General features: G+C 43.5%; 1 protein-coding gene across 2 annotated transcripts in view; it reads right to left on the bottom strand.

The window, feature by feature from the left end:
* The window catches only part of ahi1 (Abelson helper integration site 1), an 82335-nt gene that overhangs the window by 35996 nt on the left and 21573 nt on the right, over window positions 1–24766 (bottom strand). Inside the window, exons 6-18 of one of the 2 annotated variants that reach the window (XM_061924524.2) lie at window positions 22983–23175; window positions 22804–22911; window positions 22544–22729; window positions 13544–13696; window positions 13341–13473; window positions 13138–13261; window positions 10283–10512; window positions 10125–10222; window positions 9922–10040; window positions 4361–4491; window positions 1671–1811; window positions 1415–1599; window positions 1305–1341 (exon numbers count right to left, since the gene is read on the bottom strand). In XM_061924524.2, the coding sequence (XP_061780508.1) occupies window positions 1305–1341; window positions 1415–1599; window positions 1671–1811; window positions 4361–4491; window positions 9922–10040; window positions 10125–10222; window positions 10283–10512; window positions 13138–13261; window positions 13341–13473; window positions 13544–13696; window positions 22544–22729; window positions 22804–22911; window positions 22983–23175 (1838 nt within the window). The remainder of the gene's footprint in view (window positions 1–1304; window positions 1342–1414; window positions 1600–1670; window positions 1812–4360; window positions 4492–9921; window positions 10041–10124; window positions 10223–10282; window positions 10513–13137; window positions 13262–13340; window positions 13474–13543; window positions 13697–22543; window positions 22730–22803; window positions 22912–22982; window positions 23176–24766) is intronic. The other variant, XM_072911918.1, reaches the window with a different exon arrangement.

Raw genomic sequence — 24766 nt, 5'->3', positions numbered from 1 at the left:
CACTATTAGCCGCACCTAAAAACCACAAATTTACTCAAAAGCTGACAGTGCGGCTTTTAACCCGGTGCGCTTTATATATGGATTAATATTACGATTCATTTTCATAAAGTTTCGATCTCGCAACTTCGGTAAACAGCCGCCATCTTTTTTCCCGGTAGAACAGGAAGCGCTTCTTCTTCTACGCAAGCAACCGCCAAGGTAAGCACCCGCCCCCATAGAACAGGAAGCGCTTCTTCTTCTACTGTAAGCAACCACCCGCCCGCGTAGAAGAAGAAAAAGCGCGCGGATATCACCGTACGTTTCATTTCCTTTGTGTGTTTACATCTGTAAAGACCACAAAATGGCTCCTACTAAGCGTCAGGGATCCGGTTCATGAAAAGACGCAATCTCTCCATCCACACACGGATTACTATTTCACAGCAACTGATATTCCTGTGAAACGCACTGTGGATACAACGGGAGCACGTACGGTGAATATTCGCACCACAGGGAATGAGAAGTCATCCTTCACTGTGGTTCTAGCTTGCCATGCTAATGGCCAGAAACTTCCACCCATGGTGATATTCAAAAGGAAGACCTTGCCAAAAGAGACCTTTCCAGCCGGCGTCATCATAAAAGCTAACTCGAAGGGATGGATGGATGAAGAAAAGATGAGCGAGTGGTTAAGGTAAGTTTAAGTTTACGCGAAGAGGCCGGGTGGCTTTTTTCACGCAGCTCCGTCCATGTTGATATACGACTCCATGCGCGCCCACATCACGCTGGTTTTTATATATTATTAAAGTTTGACTGACCTATCTGACTGTTTTTTTGACATTCCTTTAGCGCAGTTAGATGCGGCTTACAACACGGGGCGGCTTATAGGTGGACAAAGTTTTGAAATATGCCGTTCATTGAAGGCGCGGCTTATAACCCAGGGCGCCTTATGGTGCGGAAAATACGGTACATCATGTGTTGCCTTCATTATAACACTTATATAAGACTTTTAAAGTCATTTTGATAGTAGGCTATTATGGCTAATATAGACACTTACATCATGTGTTGCCTTCATTATAACACTTATATAAGACTTTTAAAGTCATTTTGATAGTAGGCTATTATAGCTAATATAGACACTTACATCATGTGTTGCCTTCATTATAACACTTATATAAGGCTTTTAATTTTTTGCAGCTCCAGACAGATTTTTTTTGTATTTTTGGTTCAAAATGGCTCTTTTGACATTTTGGGTTGAGGACCCCTGGTGTAAGCCAACACTGGTTCATTGTAAAGAAATTAAAATAAAATAAAGAAATGTGAAATCCAACCTGGCTCGTATCCACTTGAAGATCTGTGTGGAGGCTCCTTGAAGAAGTCACAAGGTCAATAAGCTCACATGAAAATTGTGATTTGTGGGGAAAAGAGCAGGTGTATTTACAAGGACTGAATCCATTTGGTCTTTGACTCGCTGCATCTTCAACGCCAGCCGGGTCATCTGGCTGAAGTGGTCCAGGGCGGAGGACGCGCACGTGCTGGGGAGCGGGTCGGGCGTGTTCCTGGTGGTTCTGGTGTCGGCAGAGGTCGACCGGAGCTCCTTCATGCTGCGCGCGTCCAGCTGGGAGACTGTGGCGGGAGAGGAAAGACCGTGCCTGGCTCGACTTCTGCGTGCACGTTATCGCGGCGTCGTACGGTACCTTTGCGGTCGTGGAGGTAAACGTGCACGGGCTGCTTTTCTCCGAAGGCGCAGAAAGCCACCATGTTTTCGTGAGGGTGGAAGGAGACGCCGCAGAGAGCCGAGCTGTAACAAAGCTCAGAGTACATGGCCACCTGGTCACCTGTCAAGACAGATAATGAGCTCCAGTTCATTTTTTTACTCTTCTTCACAATACATCATTTTTAGAAATGTCAGATAATGGCTTTTTTGCTGATATCCGATATTGTCCAACTCTTAATTACCGATTCCGATATCAACCGATATATACAGTGGTGGAATTAACACATTATTATGCCTAATTTTGTTGTGATGCCCCAAGGTAACAAGGTTTTCCAAAATAAATCAACTCAAGTTATGGGAAAAAAAAATGCCAACATGGCACTGCCATATTTATTATTGAAGTCACAAAGTGCATTCATTTTTTTTAACATGCCTCAAAACAGCAGTTTGGAATTTGGGACATGCTCTCCCTGAGAGAGCATGAGGAGGTTATGGTGGGCGGGGTTGGGGTTTATTGTAGTGTCCCGGAAGAGTTAGTGCTGCAAGGGTTTCTGGGTATTTGTTCTGTTGTGTTTATGTTGTGCTACGGTGCGAAATGTGTTTGTCATTCTTGTTTGGTGTGGGTTCACAGTGTGGCGCATATTTGTAACAGTGTTAAAGTTGTTTATACGGCCAGCCTCAGTGTGACCTGTATGGCTGTTGACCAAGTATGGATCGCATTCACTTGTGTGTGTGAAAAGCCGTAGATATTACGTGACTGGGCCGGCAGGCAAAGGCAGTGCCTTTAATAATAATAATAATAATAATAATAATAATAATAGATTTTATTTGTAAAAAGCACTTTACATTGAGTAAACAACCTCAAAGTGCTACAGTGTATTAAAAAAAAAAAAATTCAAATTTATACGGCCACCCTCAGTGTGACCTGTATGGCTGTTGACCAAGTATGCATTGCATTCACTTGTGTGTGTGAAAAGCCGTAGATATTACGTGACTGGGCCGGCACGCAAAGGCAGTGCCTGTAATAATAATAATAATAATAATAATAATAGATTTTATTTGTAAAAAGCTCTTTACATTGAGTAAACAACCTCAAAGTGCTACAGTGTATTAAAAAAAAAATAATTAAAATTTATACGGCCACCCTCAGTGTGACCTGTATGGCTGTTGACCAAGTATGCATTGCATTCACTTGTGTGTGTGAAAAGCCGTAGATATTACGTGACTGGGCCGGCACGCAAAGGCAGTGCCTTTAATAATAATAATAATAATAATAATAATAGATTTTATTTGTAAAAAGCTCTTTACATTGAGTAAACAACCTCAAAGTGCTACAGTGTATTAAAAAAAAAAATTATTAAAATTTATACGGCCACCCTCAGTGTGACCTGTATGGCTGTTGACCAAGTATGCGTGGCATTAACTTGTGTGTGTGAAAAGCCGTAGATATTACGTGACTGGGCCGGCACGCAAAGGCAGTGCCTTTAATAATAATAATAATAATAATAATAATAATAATAGATTTTATTTGTAAAAAGCTCTTTACATTGAGTAAACAACCTCAAAGTGCTACAGTGTATTAAAAAAAAAAATAAAAAATTTAAAATAGAACAACCAAATAGCTAAAACTAGTATACATGTATCTAAAAAAATGATTTTTTTAAAAGAAGGGGTTTTAAGCCTTTTTTAAAAATCATCCACAGTCTGTGGTGCCCTCAGGTGGTCAGGGAGAGTGTCACGTTCAAACACAGGACATCTGTTAAACAGGACAAAAGGCAAAGAATCAAACAGAGACAGAATTCAATTTGGACTCAATTGGTGAGAGACATGCGTCAACCTGTAACCTCTTACAGTGTCTTAGCACGCTCTGACGAAGAAGGTCTTCGTCTCCTCTTTTAATTCAGATGTTCCATGTTCACGCACCAACATATGTCACAGCAGGAATTGGGAGTATGTAAAACAGTCATAGTTTTCGGTCGCCTTGAAGTCCAAGAAGAGGACTTCTCGGGCTTGGGCTCTTCCTGGATCCAGCTGGGGCAGGTGTTGGAGGACAATGGACAACCCCTCCCGTCTCCTGTCCACAGCAACTTCAAGAGGGCAGCGGGTCGTAAATAGCGTTGACCAAATAGTTGGAAGAGAGTTTGGGAACCACTTCAAAGAGAGTTCGTTTAACACTTCAAAGAGAGTTCCTCCGGGAGTTGAGCACATCCTGCCATCTGTCCGTGCTGAAATCACAGTGGCGTTTCACGAGCCTTCCTCCTCTTGTTAGGCCTCGAAATACAGCCTTCATCTTCTCATCAGGAACATAATGCAATATAATGTTTCTTTTGTGATAACTTACAAACAATTATTCTAACAGAGAGCGTTCCACAGACTGGGAGCGGCTGAGCAGAAAGCCCGGTCTCCCATTGTTCGCAGCTTTGTCCTCGGAGGTTGGAGGAGGTTAGCCTGTCCGGAGCGGAGGTGTCGTGTGGAGGATTTGGGGGTGAGTTTAAGGTTTATTGGCGCTCTGTACTTCTCCCTACGTCCGTGTACCACTCCGTACAGCGGCGTTTTAAAAAGTCATAAATTGTACTTTTTGAAACCGGTACCGATAATTTCCGATATTACATTTTAAAGCATTTATCATTCATCTATAATAATTTTAATAAGAAAAAACACAAGTCTTACCGGTTTCGGTGTTCCAAACATACGCCATTCCATCCTCGCTGCCAGAGAAGATGAAGCTCCCGCACGGCGTGAAAGTGCTGGAGATCCTCTCTCGGTGGTTTGTGGCTCCCGTGTACCTTTTCACTGTCCAACTAAAACATGAAGATAAATATGTACAAACTTTTGCGGCGCATTATGCAGACTTTTCTCATAAGCTTACAATAATAGCCAATCAGGCCCAACTAGTTTGCATCAATCAGTAGAAAAAAAAACATGTACCGTATTTTCCGCACTATTAGCCGCACCTAAAAACCACAAATTTACTCAAAAGCTGACAGTGCGGCTTTTAACCCGGTGCGCTTTATATATGGATTAATATTAAGATTCATTTTCATAAAGTTTAGGTCTCGCAACTACGGTAAACAGCCGCCATCTTTTTTCCCCGTAGAAGAGGAAGTGCTTCTTCTTCTACGCAAGCAACCGCCAAGGTAAGCACCCGCCCCCATAGAACAGGAAGCGCTTCTTCTTCTACTGTAAGCAACCACCCGCCCCCGTAGAAGAAGAAGAAGCGCGCGGATATTACGTTTCATTTCCTTTGTGTGTTTACATCTGTAAAGACCACAAAATGGCTCCTACTAAGCGACAGGTTTCCGGTTCATGAAAAGACGCAATCTCTCCATCCGCACACGGACTACTATTTCACAGCAACTGCCTAAAGACTTTCAAGAAAAGCTGGCTACTTTCCGTGCATATTGTAAAAACAAGATAGCTGAAAAAAAGATCCGGCCAGAGAACATTATCAACATGGACGAGGTTCCACTGACTTTTGATATTCCTGTGAACCGCACTGTGGATACAACGGGAGCACGTACGGTGAATATTCGCACCACAGGGAATGAGAAGTCATCCTTCACTGTGGTTCTAGCTTGCCATGCTAATGGCCAGAAACTTCCACCCATGGTGATATTCAAAAGGAAGACCTTGCCAAAAGAGACCTTTCCAGCCGGCGTCATCATAAAAGCTAACTCGAAGGGATGGATGAAGAAAAGATGAGCAAGTGGTTAAGGTAAGTTTAAGTTTACGCGAAGAGGCCGGGTGGCTTTTTTCACGCAGCTCTGTCCATGTTGATATACGTATGTTTGTGATTGCACATTTGCGTACATTTTGGGAGTGAACAGAGTTGTTAGAACGCTGGTTTTTAATATATTATTAAAGTTTGACTGACCTATCTGACTGTTTTTTTGACATTCCTTTAGCGCAGTTAGATGCGGCTTACAACACCGGGCGGCTTATAGGTGGACAAAGTTTTGAAATATGCCGTTCATTGAAGGCGCGGCTTATAACCCAGGGCGCCTTATGGTGCGGAAAATACGGTAGTCAGCCACCAATTGTGCAAGTTCTCCCACTTAAAATGATGACAGAGGTCCGTAATTTTCATCATAGGTACACTTCAACTGTGAGAGACAGAATGTGGAAAAAAAATCCAGGAATTCACATTGTAGGATTTTTAAAGAATTTATTTGTAAATTATGGTGGAAAATAAGTATTTGGTCAATAACAAAAATTCATCTCAATACTTTGTAATATAACCTTTGTTGGCAATAACAGAGGTCAAACGATTACTATAGGTCTTTACCAGGTTTGCACACACAGTAGCTGGTATTTTGGCCCATTCCTCCATGCAGATCTTCTCGAGAGCAGTGATGTTTTGGGGGCTGTCGCCGAGCAACACGGACTTTCAACTCCCTCCACAGTTTTCTATGGGGTTGAGGTCTGGAGACTGGCTAGGCCACTCCAGGACTTTCAAATGCTTCTTACGGAGCCACTCCTTCGTTGCCCGGGCGGTGTGTTTGGGATCATTGTCATGCTGGAAGACCCAGCCACGTTTCATCTTCAAAGCTCTCACTGATGGAAGGAGGTTTTGGCTCAAAATCTCACGATACATGGCTCCATTCATTGTTTCCTTAACACGGATCAGTCGGCCTGTCCCCTTAGCAGAAAAACAGCCCCAAAGCATGATGTTTCCACCCCCATGCTTCACAGTAGGTATGGTGTTCTTGGGATGCAACTCAGTATTTTTCTTTCTCCAAACACGATGAGTTGAGTTTATACCAAAAAGTTCTATTTTGGTTTCATCTGACCACATGACATTCTCCCAATCCTCTGCTGTATCATCCATGTGCTCTCTGGCAAACTTCAGACGGGCCTGGACATGCACTGGCTTAAGCAGGGGGACACGTCTGGCACTGCAGGATTTGATTCCCTGTCGGCGTAGTGTGTTACTGATGGTAACCTTTGTTACTTTGGTCCCAGCTCTCTGCAGGTCATTCACCAGGTCCCTCCGTGTGGTTCTGGGATTTTTACTCATCGTTCTCATGATCATTTTGACCCCACGGGATGAGATCTTGCGTGGAGCCCCAGATCGAGGGAGATTATCAGTGGTCTTGTATGTCTTCCATTTTCTGATAATTGCTCCCACAGTTGATTTTTTCACACCAAGCTGCTTGCCTATTGTAGATTCACTCTTCACAGTCTGGTGCAGGTCTACAATTCTTTTCCTGGTGTCCTTCCACAGCTGTTTGGTCTTGGCCATAGTGGAGTTTGGAGTCTGACTGTTTGAGGCTGTGGACAGGTGTCTTTTATACAGATAACAAGTTCAAACAGGTGCCATTAATACAGGTAACGAGTGGAGGACAAAAGAGCTTCTTAAAGAAGAAGTTACAGGTCTGTGAGAGCCAGAGATCTTCCTTGTTTGAAGTGACCAAATACTTATTTTCCACCATAATTTACAAATAAATTCTTTAAAATTCCTACAATGTGAATTCCTGGATTTTTTTTTCACATTCTGTCTCTCACAGTTGAAGTGTACCTATGATGAAAATTTCAGACCTCTGTCATCATTTTAAGTGGGAGAACTTGCACAATCGGTGGCTGACTAAATACTTTTTTGCCCCACTGTATATTCAATTGAATAGACTGCAAAGACACGATATTTAACGCTCGAACTGGTAAACTTTGTTATTTTTTGCAAATATTAGCTAATTTGGAATTTGATGCCTGCGATATGTTTCAAAAAAGCTGGCACGAGTGGCAAAAAAGACTGAGAAAGTTGAGGAATGCTCATCGAACACTTATTTGGAACATCCCACAGGTGAACAGGCTAATTGGGAACAGGCGGGTGCCATGATTGGGTATAAAAGCAGCTTCCATGAAATTCACAAACAAGGACGGGGCTAGGGTCCCCACTTTGTCAACAAATTCGTGAGCAAATTGTTTAAGAACAACATTTCTCAACCAGCTATTGCAAGGAATTTAAGAATTTCACCATCTACGCTCCGTAATATCATCAAAAGGTTCAGAGAATCTGTAGAAATCACTGCACATAAGCGGCAAGACCAAAAACCAACATTGAATGCACCATTACCTTCGATCCCTCAGGCGGTACTGCATCAAAAAGCGAGCGTGTGTAAAGGATATCACCACGTGGGCTCAGGAACACTTCAGAAAACCACTGTCAGTAACTACAGTTGGTCGCTACATCTGTAAGTGCAAGTTAAAACTCTACTATGCAAATCCAAAGCCATTTATCAACAACACCCAGAAACGCCGCCGGCTTCGCTGGGCCCGAGATCATCTAAGATGGACTCATGTGGAAAAGTGTTCTGTGGTCTGACGAGTCCACATTTCAAATTGTTTTTGGAAATATTCGACATGGTGTCATCCGGACCAAAGAGGAAAAGAACCATCCAGACTGTTATCGACGCAAAGTTTAAAAGCCAGCATGTGTGATGGTATGGGGGTGTATTAGTGCCCAAGGCATGGGTAACTTACACATCTGTGAAGGCACCATTAATGCTGAAAGGTACATACAGGTTTTGGAACAACATATGCGCCGTCTTTTTCATGGACGCCCCTGCTTATTTCAGCAAGACAATGCCAAGCCACATTCAGCACGTGTTACAACAGCGTGGCTTCGTAAAAAAAAAAGAGTGTGGGTACTTTCCTGGCCCGCCTGCAGTCCAGACCTGTCTCCCATCGAAAATGTGTGGCGCATTATGAAGCGTAAAATACGACAGCGGAGAGACCCCCGGACTGTTGAACGACTGAAGCTCTACATAAAACAAGAATGGGAAAGAATTCCACTTTCAAAGCTTCAACAATTAGTTTCCTCAGTTCCCAATCGTTTATTGAGTGTTGTTAAAAGAAAAGGTGATGTAACACAGTGGTGAACATGCCCTTTCCCAACTACTTTGGCACGTGTTGCAGCCATGAAATTCTAAGTTAATTATTATTTGCAACAAAAAAAAAAAAGTTTATGAGTTTGAACATCAAATATGTTGTCTTTGTAGTGCATTCAATTGAATATGGGTTGAAAAGGATTTGCAAATCATTGTATTCCGTTTATATTTACATCTAACACAATTTCCCAACTCATATGGAAACGGGGTTTGTATATACCGTATTTTCCGCACCATAAGGCGCCTTGGGTTATAAGCCGCGCCTTCAATGAACGGCATATTTCAAAACTTTGTCCACCTATAAGCCGCCCCGTGTTGTAAGCCGCATCTAACTGTGCTAAAGGAATGTCAAAAAAACAGTCAGATAGGTCAGTCAAACTTTAATAATATATTAAAAACCAGCGTTCTAACAACTCTGTTCACTCCCAAAATGTACGCAAATGTGCAATCACAAACATACGTATATCAACATGGACAGAGCTGCGTGAAAAAAGCCACCCGGCCTCTTCGCGTAAACTTAAACTTACCTTAACCACTCGCTCATCTTTTCTTCATCCATCCCTTCGAGTTAGCTTTTATGATGACGCCGGCTGGAAAGGTCTCTTTTGGCAAGGTCTTCCTTTTGAATATCACCATGGGTGGAAGTTTCTGGCCATTAGCATGGCAAGCTAGAACCACAGTGAAGGATGACTTCTCATTCCCTGTGGTGCGAATATTCACCGTACGTGCTCCCGTTGTATCCACAGTGCGGTTCACAGGAATATCAGTTGCTGTGAAATAGTAATCCGTGTGCGGATGGAGAGATTGCGTCTTTTCATGAACCGGATCCCGGTCGCTTAGTAGGAGCCATTTTGTGGTCTTTACAGATGTAAACACACAAAGGAAATGAAACGTACGGTGATATCCGCGCGCTTTTTCTTCTTCTACGCGGGCGGGTGGTTGCTTACAGTAGAAGAAGAAGCGCTTCCTGTTCTATGGGGGCGGGTGCTTACCTTGGCGGTTGCTTGCGTAGAAGAAGAAGCGCTTCCTGTTCTACCGGGAAAAAAGATGACGGCTGTTTACCGAAGTTGCGAGACCGAAACTTTATGAAAATGAATCTTAATATTTATCCATATATAAAGCGCACCGGGTTATAAGTCGCACTGTCAGCTTTTGAGAAAATTTGTGGTTTTTAGGTGCGCCTTATAGTGCGGAAAATACGGTAGGCCAACGCATCATTTTAAGACCTTTTTCCCCAGGAAGAAAATGTTTCCCTTATTTTAAATGCAAATTTTGACAGGCATGTTGTTTATGAGAAATTGAGTGTGAGTGACAGGAGTGTGAAATAACACGCCGTCGACTCACATTCTTAGATCCATTGTTCTCAGGACGTTGTCTTTGGCATGGATGAGGAGGCAGCGCCCGTTAGGATGGACCCGCAGCATGTTGACGGGCACTCCCTTCAGGTCCTCCTCTGCGTGTATCTGCAGACACACGTGGCGTTTATCGGACGCTGTAACCTCCACTACTCAAGTGGCAAGCACAGAAGACGGCGGTCTACCAGATACCTTTTCTACAGACCAGTGACGCCAAGGTTGATCCTCGCTTACAGAGGTCTTCCACACAATGATACTTCCTGTGTTGTCCGCTGAGAACATCCTGTGCCCTGTGAAGAAAATAAACATTAGGTCCAACACCGATTAGCGTCACAGGAGCGCTCAAACACCTTCTGCGTCAAAACAAATGGTGTTGATGAAACTGCCGTGAGACTCGAACTCCTGCAAGAGCTGCCCGTTGACGTCTTCCACGTCCAGCCGCCACAGGCGCAGCACGCCGTCGTAGCCGCCGCTGACCGCCAGGTTCTGGGCCACTGGGTGGTACTGGGCCGAGTACACAAACGAAGGGTGTGGGAGAACTTTCCGGGCAGTTGGTAGGAGCTCCTCGACATTCCACTCCCTGCCGGGGACACAGATACTGTATTTCTTTATGCGGACATCAATGTTTAATCAAATAAACTAGAAAATTCCCAGAGGAAATTTTGATGGGCCTGCTATCTGTGCCCTGGACCTCCGGCCGGGGGTCGTCGGAAGCCGCCGTACTTTAAAGATGGTGCCGAGTGTCCGAATCTGAGAATTTTAGGTGTAACTGTACAAATGAGCTACCCAGCGAGCCTAAAACGTTAGCATGTGCACATTAAAATGCTAAGTCTTAGCTTGTGTGCTAACGATGGCATGCCAACAGTTAGCATGTCTACTAGAGATGCGCGGATAGGCAATTATTTCATCCGCAACCGCATCAGAAAGTCGTCAACCATCCGCCATCCACCCGATCTAACATTTAATTAGAACCGCACCCGCCCGTTGTTATATATCTAATATAGACGATGCAAGGCATTAGTGAAGTTATAAAGCTTTTGCCTGTTAAAGAAAGGAGACTGATCCAATGCAGCACAGACATTCGCGTGCCACGCTGTCACGGCCCAGACGCACACCAGTGCGCAATCATATGGGAGCCGCGCTGAGCGCACCTCCAAGCGCGTCTCGCTGCCGGCGACGGCCGGGTATGGGCCCGACGCTCCAGCGCCATCCATTTTCAGGGCTAGTTGATTCGGCAGGTGGGTTGTTACACACTCCTTAGCGGGTTCCGACTTCCATGGCCACCGTCCTGCTGTCTATATCAACCAGGGTGAGCCCCACCCCTTTCGTGAGCGCACTGCGCGCGGAGTGACCCCTGTTACGCGCCCCCGGCAACAGGGGTGGCGGGCAGGTAAGCTGCGCGGGCGGAGCGCGCGGAGTGACCCCTGTTACGAGCCCCCGGCTACGGGGGTGGCGGGCAGGTAAGCTGCTTACCTGCTGCGCGTGACGCCGGCCGCGGCGAAGGCGGACGAGGCGGGGTGTCGGTGCGGTGGGCGCGGTGGTGACCCTGGACGTGCGTCGGGCCCTTCTCGCGGATCGCCTCAGCTACGGCTCCCGGTGGGGCCCTCTCGGGGGAAGGGGCCTCGGTCCCGGACCCCGGCGAGGCGTCCCTTCTCCGCTCCGTAAAAGTGTCCATCTCTTTTTTTCTTCTTCTTCTGTTGTGGCATATGCTGCAGGTGCCTGCTCGTTTTTCGTATGTGGGTAACAACATTTAACTATGTATATATATTTCCCAATTGGTTTAACTGCCACCCGCCTGAATCTATTTAAAATCTAATTTTTTTTTATTTCAACCACCCGACCCGACCCGCGGATAAAATCTAATTTTTTTTTATTTCAACCGCCCGATCCGCGGATCATCCGCGGACTCCGCGGTTGTGTCCGCAAACCGCGCATCTCTAATGTCTACACATTTCAAGTAACACGGCTGTAAGGCCGCGGATATAGAAAAAAAGTTTAAAATTAGATGAAAAAGTTAGCAAAAAAAAGATTTCTGGGAATTCCTGGAATTTTTTTTAACCCTGGAAAAATTATAGTTTGAATCTCCAGGATATGTGGAATATGTTGAATTGGTTGAAAAATGTGGAAATTTGAAAAATGGCTAATTCATTTTGAATGGGAAAAAGGTCCTGGGAAACCTGGAATTCTGGGAAATCTGGGAATTTTTGGAATTTGTCAAGGGAAAGCCCGCGATTCCCGAATAGGCTGAACAGTTTGAAGTTGGGACGCTTTGAATCGGATGAAAAATGTGGAAGGAGTAGTCGACAGAAAGAAGGGTGAAAAAAGGGTTTGGGGAAAAAAAAGGATTTCTGGGAATTCCTGGAATTTTTTTTAACTTGGAAAAATGATAGTTTGAATTTCCAGGATATGTGGAATATGTTGAATTGGTTGAAAAATGTGGAAATTTGAAAAATGGCTAATTCATTTTGAATGGGAAAAAGGTCCTGGGAAACCTGGAATTCTGGGAAATCTGGGAATTTTTGGAATTTGTCAAGGGAAAGCCCGCAATTCCCGAATAGGCTGAACAGTTTGAAGTTGGAACGCTTTGAATCAGATGAAAAATGTTGGGGGACTTTCTTTTGCGTGCAAGAAGTTGGCTTTTCCGTTTGAATGGGAGATCAACGAGAGTAGCCGATATGAATGTATTGGTTAAACTGATCTCCTAACGCTTTAGTAAAACTTGAAAATATTCCAATTCTGTCTTGATGGTCCTTCTTAGTCAGCATATATGTCATCGAAAGAACTTGGGATTGACCAGTAACTTGGATTCCTTGGAGGGAAGAGCTGGTCGACGCAATATGGGTCAAATAATTTCGCCACACCTAATGTGTGTGTGTGACAATCATTGGTACTTTAACTTAACTTAATAATAAATAGAAGAATTTTGGTGTAGAAAACTGTGTGTGAATGTTTTGGAGAATTCACACAATTAATAAACAATACATTAGTACAAAAAATAAAACACCCGACCCTTTTTGTATGACTGATACTCTCTGAGGAGTACCCTGTCACTATTGGAGGACATATCTAAGCACTTAAATCACAATTCTAGCACTTTCCAAACATTTTTGGACTCCGGAAGGTGGCGGTTCCTACGACTTGACACAGGTGGCGGTTGTACTGGCCCCTAGTGGCGCTACACAGAACAGCGATTAGGAGAAATGACCTGACGGTTCCATCAGAGGAGGTTGACAGAAGGCGTGTGTCGTCTGAGGTCCAGCAGAGCTCGTAGACGATCTTTAAATGGCCGCTGAAGGCGATCAAGACTTTCCCAGAGGGGATCTCAAACACTAGAAGAGGAAAGAACATCTGGTAGTGGAAATGTGTGGAAATGTTTAGTGTTTTTGTCGGGGAGGACATGTTGCTCACCCACGACAGGGAAAGTATCTCGGTCGGCACAAGCAGCAGCCAGTAAAGTCCCGGCGTGAGAGAAGAGCACGCTCATGCATCCTATCCGACCGCCACGGAATGCCAGCATGGACTTGTTGGGGATCCGGCAGACCTTTTTTTTTTTCCAACAAAAAAATTCAAACCACGGAACGCCATAGACGTGACATGTTCCTGAGATGTACCTGTCCGGGAAGTCTGCTCCATTTCAACACCTCCGGCTTGTCTTCCAAGTGCGGCGTGGACGTCCTCTTGGCGGCGCCCTCCTGCAGCTCGCTGTAGGTCGTGCTGCCTCGCTCCTCCTGCAGGGCCATCATGGAGCGAATGCTGGGGTCCACCTGAGGGACATTGGACCAGATTTCACTTTTGTAAGGAGCTTTTGAGAAAATATAAGAGGAACATTGAGGGGGAAAAAAATAACATTTTAATCGGCACGAAAAAAGATCGAAAAAAGACCATTCATCTGCAGTGCGCCTTATAATCCGGTGCACCCTATAGTCCGGAAAATACGGTAATTTACATTTATTTATTACCTACCGTATTTTCCGCACTATAAGGCGCACCTAAAAACCACAAATTTTCTCAAAAGCTGACAGTGCGCCTTATAACCCGGTGCGCTTTATATATGGATAAATATTAAGATTCATTTTCATAAAGTTTCGGTCTCGCAACTTCGGTAAACAGCCGCCATCTTTTTTCCCGGTAGAACAGGAAGCGCTTCTTCTTCTACGCAAGCAACCGCCAAGGTAAGCACCCGCCCCCATAGAACAGGAAGCGCTTCTTCTTCTACTGTAAGCAACCACCCGCCCGCGTAGAAGAAGAAAAAGCGCGCGGATATTACCGTACGTTTCATTTCCTTTGTGTGTTTACATCTGTAAAGACCACAAAATGGCTCCTACTAAGCGACAGGGATCCGGTTCATGAAAAGACGCAATCTCTCCATCCGCACACGGATTACTATTTCACAGCAACTGATATTCCTGTGAACCGCACTGTGGATACAACGGGAGCACGTACGGTGAATATTCGCACCACAGGGAATGAGAAGTCATCCTTCACTGTGGTTCTAGCTTGCCATGCTAATGGCCAGAAACTTCCACCCATGGTGATATTCAAAAGGAAGACCTTGCCAAAAGAGACCTTTCCAGCCGGCGTCATCAAAAAAGCTAACTCGAAGGGATGGATGAAGAAAAGATGAGCGAGTGGTTAAGGTAAGTTTAAGTTTACGCGAAGAGGCCGGGTGGCTTTTTTCACGCAGCTCCGTCCATGTTGATATACGACTCCATGCGCGCCCACATCACGCTGGTTTTTAATATATTATTAAAGTTTGACTGACCTATCTGACTGTTTTTTTGACATTCCTTTAGCGCAGTTAGATGCGGCTTACAACACGGGGCGGCTTATAGGTGGACAAAGTTTTGAAATATGCCGTTCATTGAAGGCGCGGCTTATAACCCAGGGCGCCTTATGGTGCGGAAAATACGGTATATTAAATTGAATAGACTGCAAAGACAAGATACTTAATGTTCGAACTGAGAAACTTTGTTTTTTTTTGCAAATATTAGCTCATTTGGAATTTGATGCCTGCAACATGTTTCAAAAAAGCTGGCACAAGTGGCAAAGGAGACTGAGAAAGTTGAGAAAATGCTCATCAAAGACTTATTTGGAACATCCCACAGGTGAACAGGCTAATTGGGAACAGATGGGTGCCATGATTGGGTATAAAAAAAAAAGCTTCCATGAAATGCTCAGTCATTCACAAACAAGGACGGGGCGAGGGTCACCACTTTGTCAACAAATGCCTGAGCAAATTGTCAAACAATTTCTCAACCAGCTATTGCAAGGAATTTACATACCTGCCAACTTTTGAAATCAGAAAAACCTAGTAGCCAGGGTCCAGGGGCCGCAGGCCCCGGTAGGTCCAGGACAAAGTCCTGTTGGGGGGTTCAGGCTTCGCCCACCGACGCAAAATGATTATTAGCATTTAGACAGGTTAAAATGTTGCTAAAACCATCACTTTTCTATCAGTCACAGTGACTTTTCAAAACAAAAATATTACAGCAAAAATCATATGGGTTGATTGACATGTTTATTCTGTAAGCTAACTTCAATAGTTTGAAATTATTTTGACAGTTAATGCCAGTTATCCACAAGACTTCAATTTGTTAATTGAAAGTATAAACAGTATAAACACTTTTTACAGTAAACAAATGGTAAAACAGTACTAAACAATTCCATTTAAAAAAAAATGGTGTCATTATTAACTTTCTGTCCAAGCTTGTATAATCTACTGCCTTGTTCAATTGTAAAAAATATTCTGTGCCTAAAATTCACATTTCTATCACAATTATCATACTGTAAACATGGTAAGCTAACTTCATTAACATTAATAGTCCTGTCAATAGCATGGAATTACAATTCAAATGTAGTTTTTTTGTAAGCCTTTCAAAAGAATTCAAAATATGAAAAATTAATGAAAATTAATTTAAGCCATCAGACACTTGAAAAGTGGCACATCACATCTCTAATGTAATCATTTGAACTTTTCAACAGAAATAGCACTGCAAAAATATTAAGGACATACTTCTGTATTTTGGTAGTTATGCTGTCAACATTTAACAAGATTTCTTCAACTTGGACTTGAAAGCATAAATAGTATAAACACTTTTAACAGTACTAAACAATTCCAATAGATAACATTGGTGTCATTACCTTTTTGTGGCTAAAATCCAAATTTATTCTATCAGATTGATCATACTGCAAAAATGATATGGTAACTTTATGATAAGTTTACTTGAAGTGGCATAAAACACTGAAAGTGATTGTTCCTATAACCCCTTTGTTTCAAATGTTTGTTCCACTTGTGGCAGTCGGGCACCAGCATACCGTCTTTGACAACTTGAAGTGGCATAAAACACTGAAAGTGATTGTTCCTATAACCCCTTTGTTTTAAATGTTTTATGCCACTTCAAGTTGTCAAAGACGTGCTGTGAAATACAGCCGACAGGATTGCGCACCAAACACGAAGCAAGGCCAAAGCGCATGCATGGTGCAGGAGAACAAAGGACTTCTTTCATTTAAGGTTTGTGATAAACCATCAAACTCATTCGTTAAAAGGACTCTATAGTAATATAAAGTGAGTTTTTCTGGACATTATCATGCAAGAAAAGTTTATTTTTGGGACCGCGATCACCGTGTAATGATTTTTAAAGGTTGCATTACAAACATTTAACTGTCCCATGTGATCAGCCAGTGCTATTGGAAGTCCATGCTCAATTATTGCCTCCGTAAATAAAACTTCGGCATTTATCACATCCAAAGAATCTGTTTGGGCGACGAAAAACGTTGAAAGTTTTCCACTTGTATCGCTAGCAACGGCATTAGACTTGTGTTTTTTTGTCCCAACGTGGTCTTTTACATCGCTAATTCCTCCGTGTCCGATCGAAAAATCTTGGTGCAATTCGCGTAGTTTTCACCCTTTTTTTTTTTAATTAATGAAAAACCGTATTTTTTATCACTGCAACCGTAACCCGGAATAGGTTGATGAAAACCGTACTAATTACGGGAAAACCGGAGTAGTTGGCAGGTATGAATTTAGGGATTTCCCCATCTACGCTCCGTAATATCATCAAAAGGTTCGGAGAATCTGGAGAAATCACTGCACGTAAGCCATGATATTACGGACCTTCGATCCCTTAGGCCAGGGGTCGGCAACCCAAAATGTTGAAAGAGCCATATTGGACCAAAAATACAAAAACAAATCTGTCTGGAGCCGCAAAAAAAATTAAAAACCATATTACATACAGATAGTGTGTCATGAGATATACATTGAATTAAGAGGACTTAAAGGAAACTAAATGACCTCAAATATAGCTACAAATAAGGCATAATGATGCAATATGTACATACAGCTAGCCTAAATAGCATGTTAGCATCGATTAGCTTGCAGTCATGCAGTGACCAAACATGTCTGATTAGCACTCCACACAAGTCAATAACATCAACAAAACTCACCTTTGTGCATTCATGCATAACGTTAAAAGTTTGGTGGACAAAATGAGACAGAAAAAAATGTGGCATAAAACACGTCCGAGAAAGTCGGAGAAAGTTATACCGGTACATGTAAACAAACTATGGTGAGTTCAAGGACCGCCAAAATTAGTAGGACAAAACGGTGCTCGCCAAATACTGGAATCAGTGAAGCATGTTTAATATAAACAGTGTGCTTTATAACAATTAGGGAGGTTTGTGTCATGTTTGTCCTCCTACAGAAACCATATTAAAACAAACAAAAAAAATTTTCCCCTCATCTTTTTCCATTTTTCATACATTTTTGAAAAAGCTCCAGAGAGCCACTAAGGCGGCGCTAAAGAGCCGCATGCGGCTCTAGAGCCGCGAGTTGCCAACCCCTGCCTTAGGCGGTACTGCATCAAAAAGCGACATCGGTGTGTAAAGGATATCACCACATGGGCTCAGGAACACTTCAGAAAACCACTGTCAGTAACTACAGTTTGTCGCTACATCTCGAAATGCAAGTTAAACTCTACTTTGCAAAGCCAACGCCATTTATCAACAACACCCAGATACGCCGTTGGCTTCGCTGGGCCCGAGCTCATCTAAAACGGACTGCTGCAAAGCGGAAAATTGTTCTGTGGTCTGACGAGTCCACATTTCAAATTGCTTTTGGAAACTGTGGACGTCGTGTCCTCCGGACGAAAGAGGAAAAGAACCATCCAGACTGGTCTAGGCGCAAAGTGTAAAAGGCAGCATGGGTGATGGTATGGGGGTGTATTAGTGCCCAGGACATGGGTAACTTACACATCTGTGAAGGCACCATTAATGCTGAAAGGTACATAAAGCTTTTGGAGCAACACATGCAACGTTATTATGGACGCCCCTGCTTATTTCAGCAAGTCAATGCCAAGCCACGTGTTACAACAGCGTGGCTTCATAGTAAAAGAGTGCGGGTACTAGACTTGAACTTTGCACTTATAACAATCCGGATGGTGCAAAGTGGAAAAAGTGTTCTGTGGTTTGACGAGTCCACATTTCAAATAGTTTTTGGAAACTGTGGTCTCCTCAATTCCCAAACGTTTACTGAGTGTTGTTAAAAGGAAAGGCCATGTAACACAGTGGTAAAAATGCCCCCGTGACAACTTTTTTGCAATGTGTTGCTGCCATTAAATTCTAAGTTCATGATTATTTGCAAAAAAAATTAAGTTTCTCAGTGTGAACATGAACACTTCAGAAAACCACTGTCAGTAACTACAGTTGGTCGCTACATCTGTAAGTGCAAGTTAAAACTCTACTATGCAAAGCCAAAGCCATTTATCAACAACACCCAGAAACGCCGTCGGCTTCGTTGGGCCCGAGCTCATCCAAAGATGGACTGATGCAAAGTGGAAAAGTGTTCTGTGGTCTGACGAATCCACATTTCAAATTGTTTTTGAAAACTGTGGACCAAAGAGAACCATGGGGACTGTTCTAGGGTGAAAGGGTAAAAGGCAGCATGTGTGATGGCATGGGGGTGTATTAGTGGCCAAGACATGGGTAACTTACACATCTGTGAAGGCACCATTAATGTTGAAAGGTACATACAGCTTTTGGAGCAACATATGTTGTTATCATGGACGCCCCTGCTTATTTCAGCAAGACGATGCCAAGCCAGGTGTTACAAGAGCGTGGCTTCATCGTAAAAGAGTGCGGGTACTAGACTGGCCTGCCTGTAGTCCAGACATTGAAAATGTGTGAAGGCTAAAATATGAGAAGGGAGACTGTTGAACAACTTAAGCTGTACCGTATTTTCCGCACTATTAGCCGCACCTAAAAACCACAAATTTACTCAAAAGCTGACAGTGCGGCTTATAACCCGGTGCGCTTTATATATGGATTAATATTAAGATTCATTTTCATAAAGTTTAGGTCTCGCAACTACGGTAAACAGCCGCCATCTTTTTTCCCCGTAGAAGAGGAAGCGCTTCTTCTTCTACGCAAGCAACCGCCAAGGTAAGCACCCGCCCCCATAGAAGAGGAAGCGCTTCTTCTTCTACTGTAAGCAACCACCCGCCCCCGTAGAAGAAGAAGAAGCGCGCGGATATTACGTTTCATTTCCTTTGTGTGTTTACATCTGTAAAGACCACAAAATGGCTCCTACTAAGCGACAGGTTTCCGGTTCATGAAAAGACGCAATCTCTCCATCCGCACACGGACTACTATTTCACAGCAACTGCCTAAAGACTTTCAAGAAAAGCTGGCTACTTTCCGTGCATATTGTAAAAACAAGATAGCTGAAAAAAAGATCCGGCCAGAGAACATTATCAACATGGACGAGCTTCCACTGACTTTTGATATTCCTGTGAACCGCACTGTGGATACAACGGGAGCACGTACGGTGAATATTCGCACCACAGGGAATGAGAAGTCATCCTTCACTGTGGTTCTAGCTTGCCATGCTAATGGCCAGAAACTTCCACCCATGGTGATATTCAAAAGGAAGACCTTGCCAAAAGAGACCTTTCCAGCCGGCGTCATCATAAAAGCTAACTCGAAGGGATGGATGGATGAAGAAAAGATGAGCGAGTGGTTAAGGTAAGTTTACGCGAAGAGGCCGGGTGGCTTTTTTCACGCAGCTCCGTCCATGTTGATATACGACTCCATGCGCGCCCACATCACGCTGGTTTTTAATATATTATTAAAGTTTGACTGACCTATCTGACTGTTTTTTTGACATTCCCTTTAGCGCAGTTAGATGCGGCTTATAACACGGGGCGGCTTATAGGTGGACAAAGTTTTGAAATATGCCGTTCATTGAAGGCGCGGCTTATAACCCAGGGCGGCTTATGGTGCGGAAAATACGGTACATCAAGCAAGAATGGGAAAGAATTCCACTTCAAAAATGTGTCTCCTCAGTTCCTAAACCTTTACTGAGTGTTGTTAAAAGGAAAGGCCATGTAACACAGTGGTAAAAATGCCTTTTTTTGCAATGTGTTGCTGCCATTAAATTCTAAGTTCATGATTATTTGCAAAAACTAACAAAGTTTCTCAGTGTGAACATGAAATATATTGTCTTTGCAGTCTATTCAATTGAATATACCGTATTTTCCGCACTATAAGGCGCACCGGATTATTAGCCGCACCTTCAATGAATGGCATATTTCAAAACTTTGTCCACCTATAAGCCGCCCCGGACTATAAGCCGCGCCTACGCTGCGCTAAAGGGAATGTCAAAAAAACAGTCAGATAGGTCAGTCAAACTTTAATAATATATTGAAAACCAGCGTTCTAACAACTCTGTCCCAAAATGTACGCAAATGTGCAATCACAAACATAGTAAAATTCAAAATAGTGTAGAGCAATAGCAACATAATGTTGCTCGAACGTTAATGTCACAACACACAAAATAAACATAGCGCTCACTTTCTGAAGTTATTCTTCATTCGTAAATCCTTCGAATTCTTCGTCTTCGGTGTCCGAATTGAAAAGTTGGGCAAATGTGGGATCCAAAATGGCCGGTTCCGTCTCGTCGAAGTCATCGGAGTCAGTGTCGCTGTTGTTGTCCAGTAGTTCTGTGAATCCTGCCTTCCGGAAAGCTCGGACCACAGTTGTGACCGAAATATCTGCCCAGGCATTTACGATCCACTGGCAAATGTTGGCGTATGTCGTCCGGCGCTGTCTGCCTGTCTTAGTGAAGGTGTGTTCGCCTTCGGTCATCCATTGTTCCCACGCCGTTCGCAGTCGTGATTTGAATGCCCTGTTGACACCAATATCCAGCGGTTGGAGTTCTTTGGTTAATTCACCCGGAATGACGGCGAGTGTTGTATTTGTGTGCTTCACTTGTTTTTTGACACCATCTGTGATGTGGGCGCGCATAGAGTCGTATATCAACATGGACGGAGCTGTGTGAAAAAAGCCACCCGGCCTCTTCGCGTAAACTTCCCTTAACCACTCGCTCATCTTTTCTTCATCCATCCATCCCTTCGAGTTAGCTTTTATGATGACGCCGGCTGGAAAGGTCTCTTTTGGCAAGGTCTTCCTTTTGAATATCACCATGGGTGGAAGTTTCTGGCCATTAGCATGGCAAGCTAGAACCACAGTGAAGGACGACTTCTCATTCCCTGTGGTGCGAATATTCACCGTACGTGCTCCCGTTGTATCCACAGTGCGGTTCACAGGAATATCAAAAGTCAGTGGAACCTCGTCCATGTTGATAATGTGCTCTGGCCGGATCTTTTTTTCAGCTATCTTGTTTTTACAATATGCACGGAAAGTAGCCAGCTTTTCTTTAAAGTCGTTAGGCAGTTGCTGTGAAATAGTGGTCCGTGTGCGGATGGAGAGATTGCGTCTTTTCATGAACCGGAAACACCAAGAAGCACCACCTTTAAAATCATCCAGGTGAAGTTCGCTTGCTAGCGTTGTTGCCTTCATTCGAATAGTGATGGTGCTGACACTTCTGCTTGCTGCTCTCTGCTCAACAACCCACTGTTCGAGTTTGTCCTCCAACAGTTGCCATCTTGCTTTGTTCCCTCGGAAACTCTGTTTTGTCTTCTTTACCTGGCGCAGGTCATCTTCTTGCTTCCTCCACCTACGCACCATTGATTCATTTATGTTATATTATATATTTCCGTGTTCTTCGGCATGACTTATTGCCTTAAGTTTAAATTCTGCGTTATACGCGTGTCGCTTAGTAGGAGCCATTTTGTAGTCTGGTCTTTACAGATGTAAACACACAAAGGAAATGAAACGAAAATCCGCGCGCTTCTTCTTCTTCCGGGGGCGGGTGGTTGCTTACAGTAGAAGAAGAAGCGCTTCCTGTTCTATGGGGGCGGGTGCTTACCTTGGCGGTTGCTTGCGTAGAAGAAGAAGCGCTTCCTGTTCTACCGGGAAAAAAGATGGCGGCTGTTTACCTAAGTTGCGAGATCGAAACTTTATGAAAATGAATCTTAATATTTATCCATATATAAAGCGCACCGGGTTAAAAGCCGCACTGTCAGCTTTTGAGTAAATTTGTGGTTTTTAGGTGCGGCTAATGGTGCGGAAAATACGGTAAGTTGAAAAGGATTTGTTGTATTTTCTTTTTATTGACCATTTACACAACGTGACAACTTCACTGCTTTTGGCTTTTGTACTTGCAGACAAATGATTGTATGAGAAAATGTCCCAACAGATTTGTAACTGTCAGTACTCACGTGCTGAGGTACTTTGATGCCTTTCACCGTGACGTAAAGAGTGGACGCGTATTTGACTCGGGGGTAATGTCGCCACCACTCGACCACCTCAATCGTGCCGGGCTGCCTCCGAGCCCACGTGGGCGGGCAGTAGAGTTGGAGGCGAAGTTTGCTGCCGGTATTCAGCACGCCATTGGCTCCCACTAGCTGGAAGTTCATAAAAAAGGAAATAAGCGGTTAACACAGTGAAGCATTTGAAAGGGTTCGGTATTTTAGTGGACCTTGGCAGGCACCTTGAGGAACGCCCACGTAATCTTTCTGAACCCCCTCTCGTTCACGTCGACATCCACGTTGGCTTTGGCCTCCTCCATGCTTAGAAACTCCAGGATCTTGAAGGAAAGGCAAACAATTGTTCAATAAAAACCTGGGGACCTTTCACAGGTGAAGCGGCGTCTGTCACCTCAAAGAAGAGGACCACTTTGGGGCCCTTGGGGTCCTTCTGGACAAAGTGCCTAAAGGGCTCGTTGAAGATGATCTGCTCCTGCCACTCGGGAACGACCGACTTGTTCTTCTTGAAGTCGAAAGGCTGCGTCATGATAGGCAGGATGTGGTCCACGCGGTCTTGTTCGTAAAACGAGGACACGGGGCGGTGGCTGTGGAGCAAACAAAAACTTACGGTAACTAAGCTACCATATTTTTTAGACTGTATGGCGCACTTAAAATCCTTTCATTTTCTCAAAACTCGACAGTGCGCCTAATGTACGGAACAATTTTGGTTGTGCTTACCGACCTGAAAGCTATTTTGTTTGGTACATAGTGAAATGATAAGTGTGACCAGAAGATGGCAGTCACACATAAGATATACGTGTAGACTGCAATATGATGGCAGTCACACATAAGAAATACACGTGTAGACTGTAATAAAATGGCAGTCACACATAAGAGATACGTGTAGACTGCAATATGATGGCAGTCACACATAAGAGATACACGTGTAGACTGCAATATGATGGCAGTCACACATTAGAGTTTTGTTTTTTTGATTGATTGACACTTTTATTAGTAGATTGCACAGTACAGTAAATATTCCGTACTTTTGACCACTAAATGGTAACACCCGAAAAAGTTTTTCAACTTGTTTAAGTCGGGTCCAGAGATACGTGTAGACTGCAATAAGATGGCAGTCACACATAAGAGATACATGTGGACTGCAATAAGATGGCAGTCACACATAAGAGATACGTGTAGACTGCAATAAGATGGCAGTCACACATAAGAGATACGTGTAGACTGCAATAAGATGGCAGTCACACATAAGAGATACGTGTAGACTGCGATAAGATGGCAGTCACACATAAGAGATACGTGTAGACTGCAATAAGATGGCAGTCACACATAAGAGATACGTATAGACTGCAATATGATGGCAGTCAGTCACACATAAGAGATACGTGTAGACTGCAATAAGATGGCAGTCACACATAAGAGATACATGTAGACTGCAATAAGATGGCAGTCACACATTAGAGATACCTGTAGACTGCAATATGATGGCAGTCACACATAAGAGATATGTGTAGACTGCAATAAAATGGCAGTCACACACAAGAGATACATGTAGACTGCAATATGATGGCAGTCACACATAAGAGATACGTGTAGACTGCAATATGATGGCAGTGACACATAAGAGATACGTGTAGACTGCAATATGATGGCAGTGACACATAAGAGATACGTGTGGACTGCAATATGATGGCAGTCACACATAAGAGATACGTGTAGACTGCAATAAGATGGCAGTCACACAAGAGATACGTGTAGACGGCAATATGATGGCAGTCACACATAAGAGATACGTGTAGACTGCAATAAGATGGCAGTCACACATAAGAGATACGTGTAGACTGCAATAAGATGTCAGTCACACATAAGAGATACGTGTAGACTGCAATATGATGTCAGTCACACATAAGAGATACGTGTAGACTGCAATATGATGGCAGTCACACATAAGAGATACACGTGTAGACTGCAATATGATGGCAGTCACACATAAGAGATACACGTGTAGACTGCAATGAGATGGCAGTCACACATAAGAGATACGTGTAGACTGCAATATGATGTCAGTCACACATAAGAGATACATGTAGACTGCAATATGATGGCAGTCACACATAAGAGATATGTGTAGACTGCAATATGATGGCAGTCACACATAAGAGATACATGTAGACTGCA

The sequence above is a fragment of the Nerophis lumbriciformis genome, linkage group LG29 (genome assembly GCF_033978685.3).
Source record: "Nerophis lumbriciformis linkage group LG29, RoL_Nlum_v2.1, whole genome shotgun sequence".
NCBI classification, from domain to species: domain Eukaryota; kingdom Metazoa; phylum Chordata; class Actinopteri; order Syngnathiformes; family Syngnathidae; genus Nerophis; species Nerophis lumbriciformis.
This window is presented reverse-complemented; position numbering and strand designations above follow the sequence as displayed.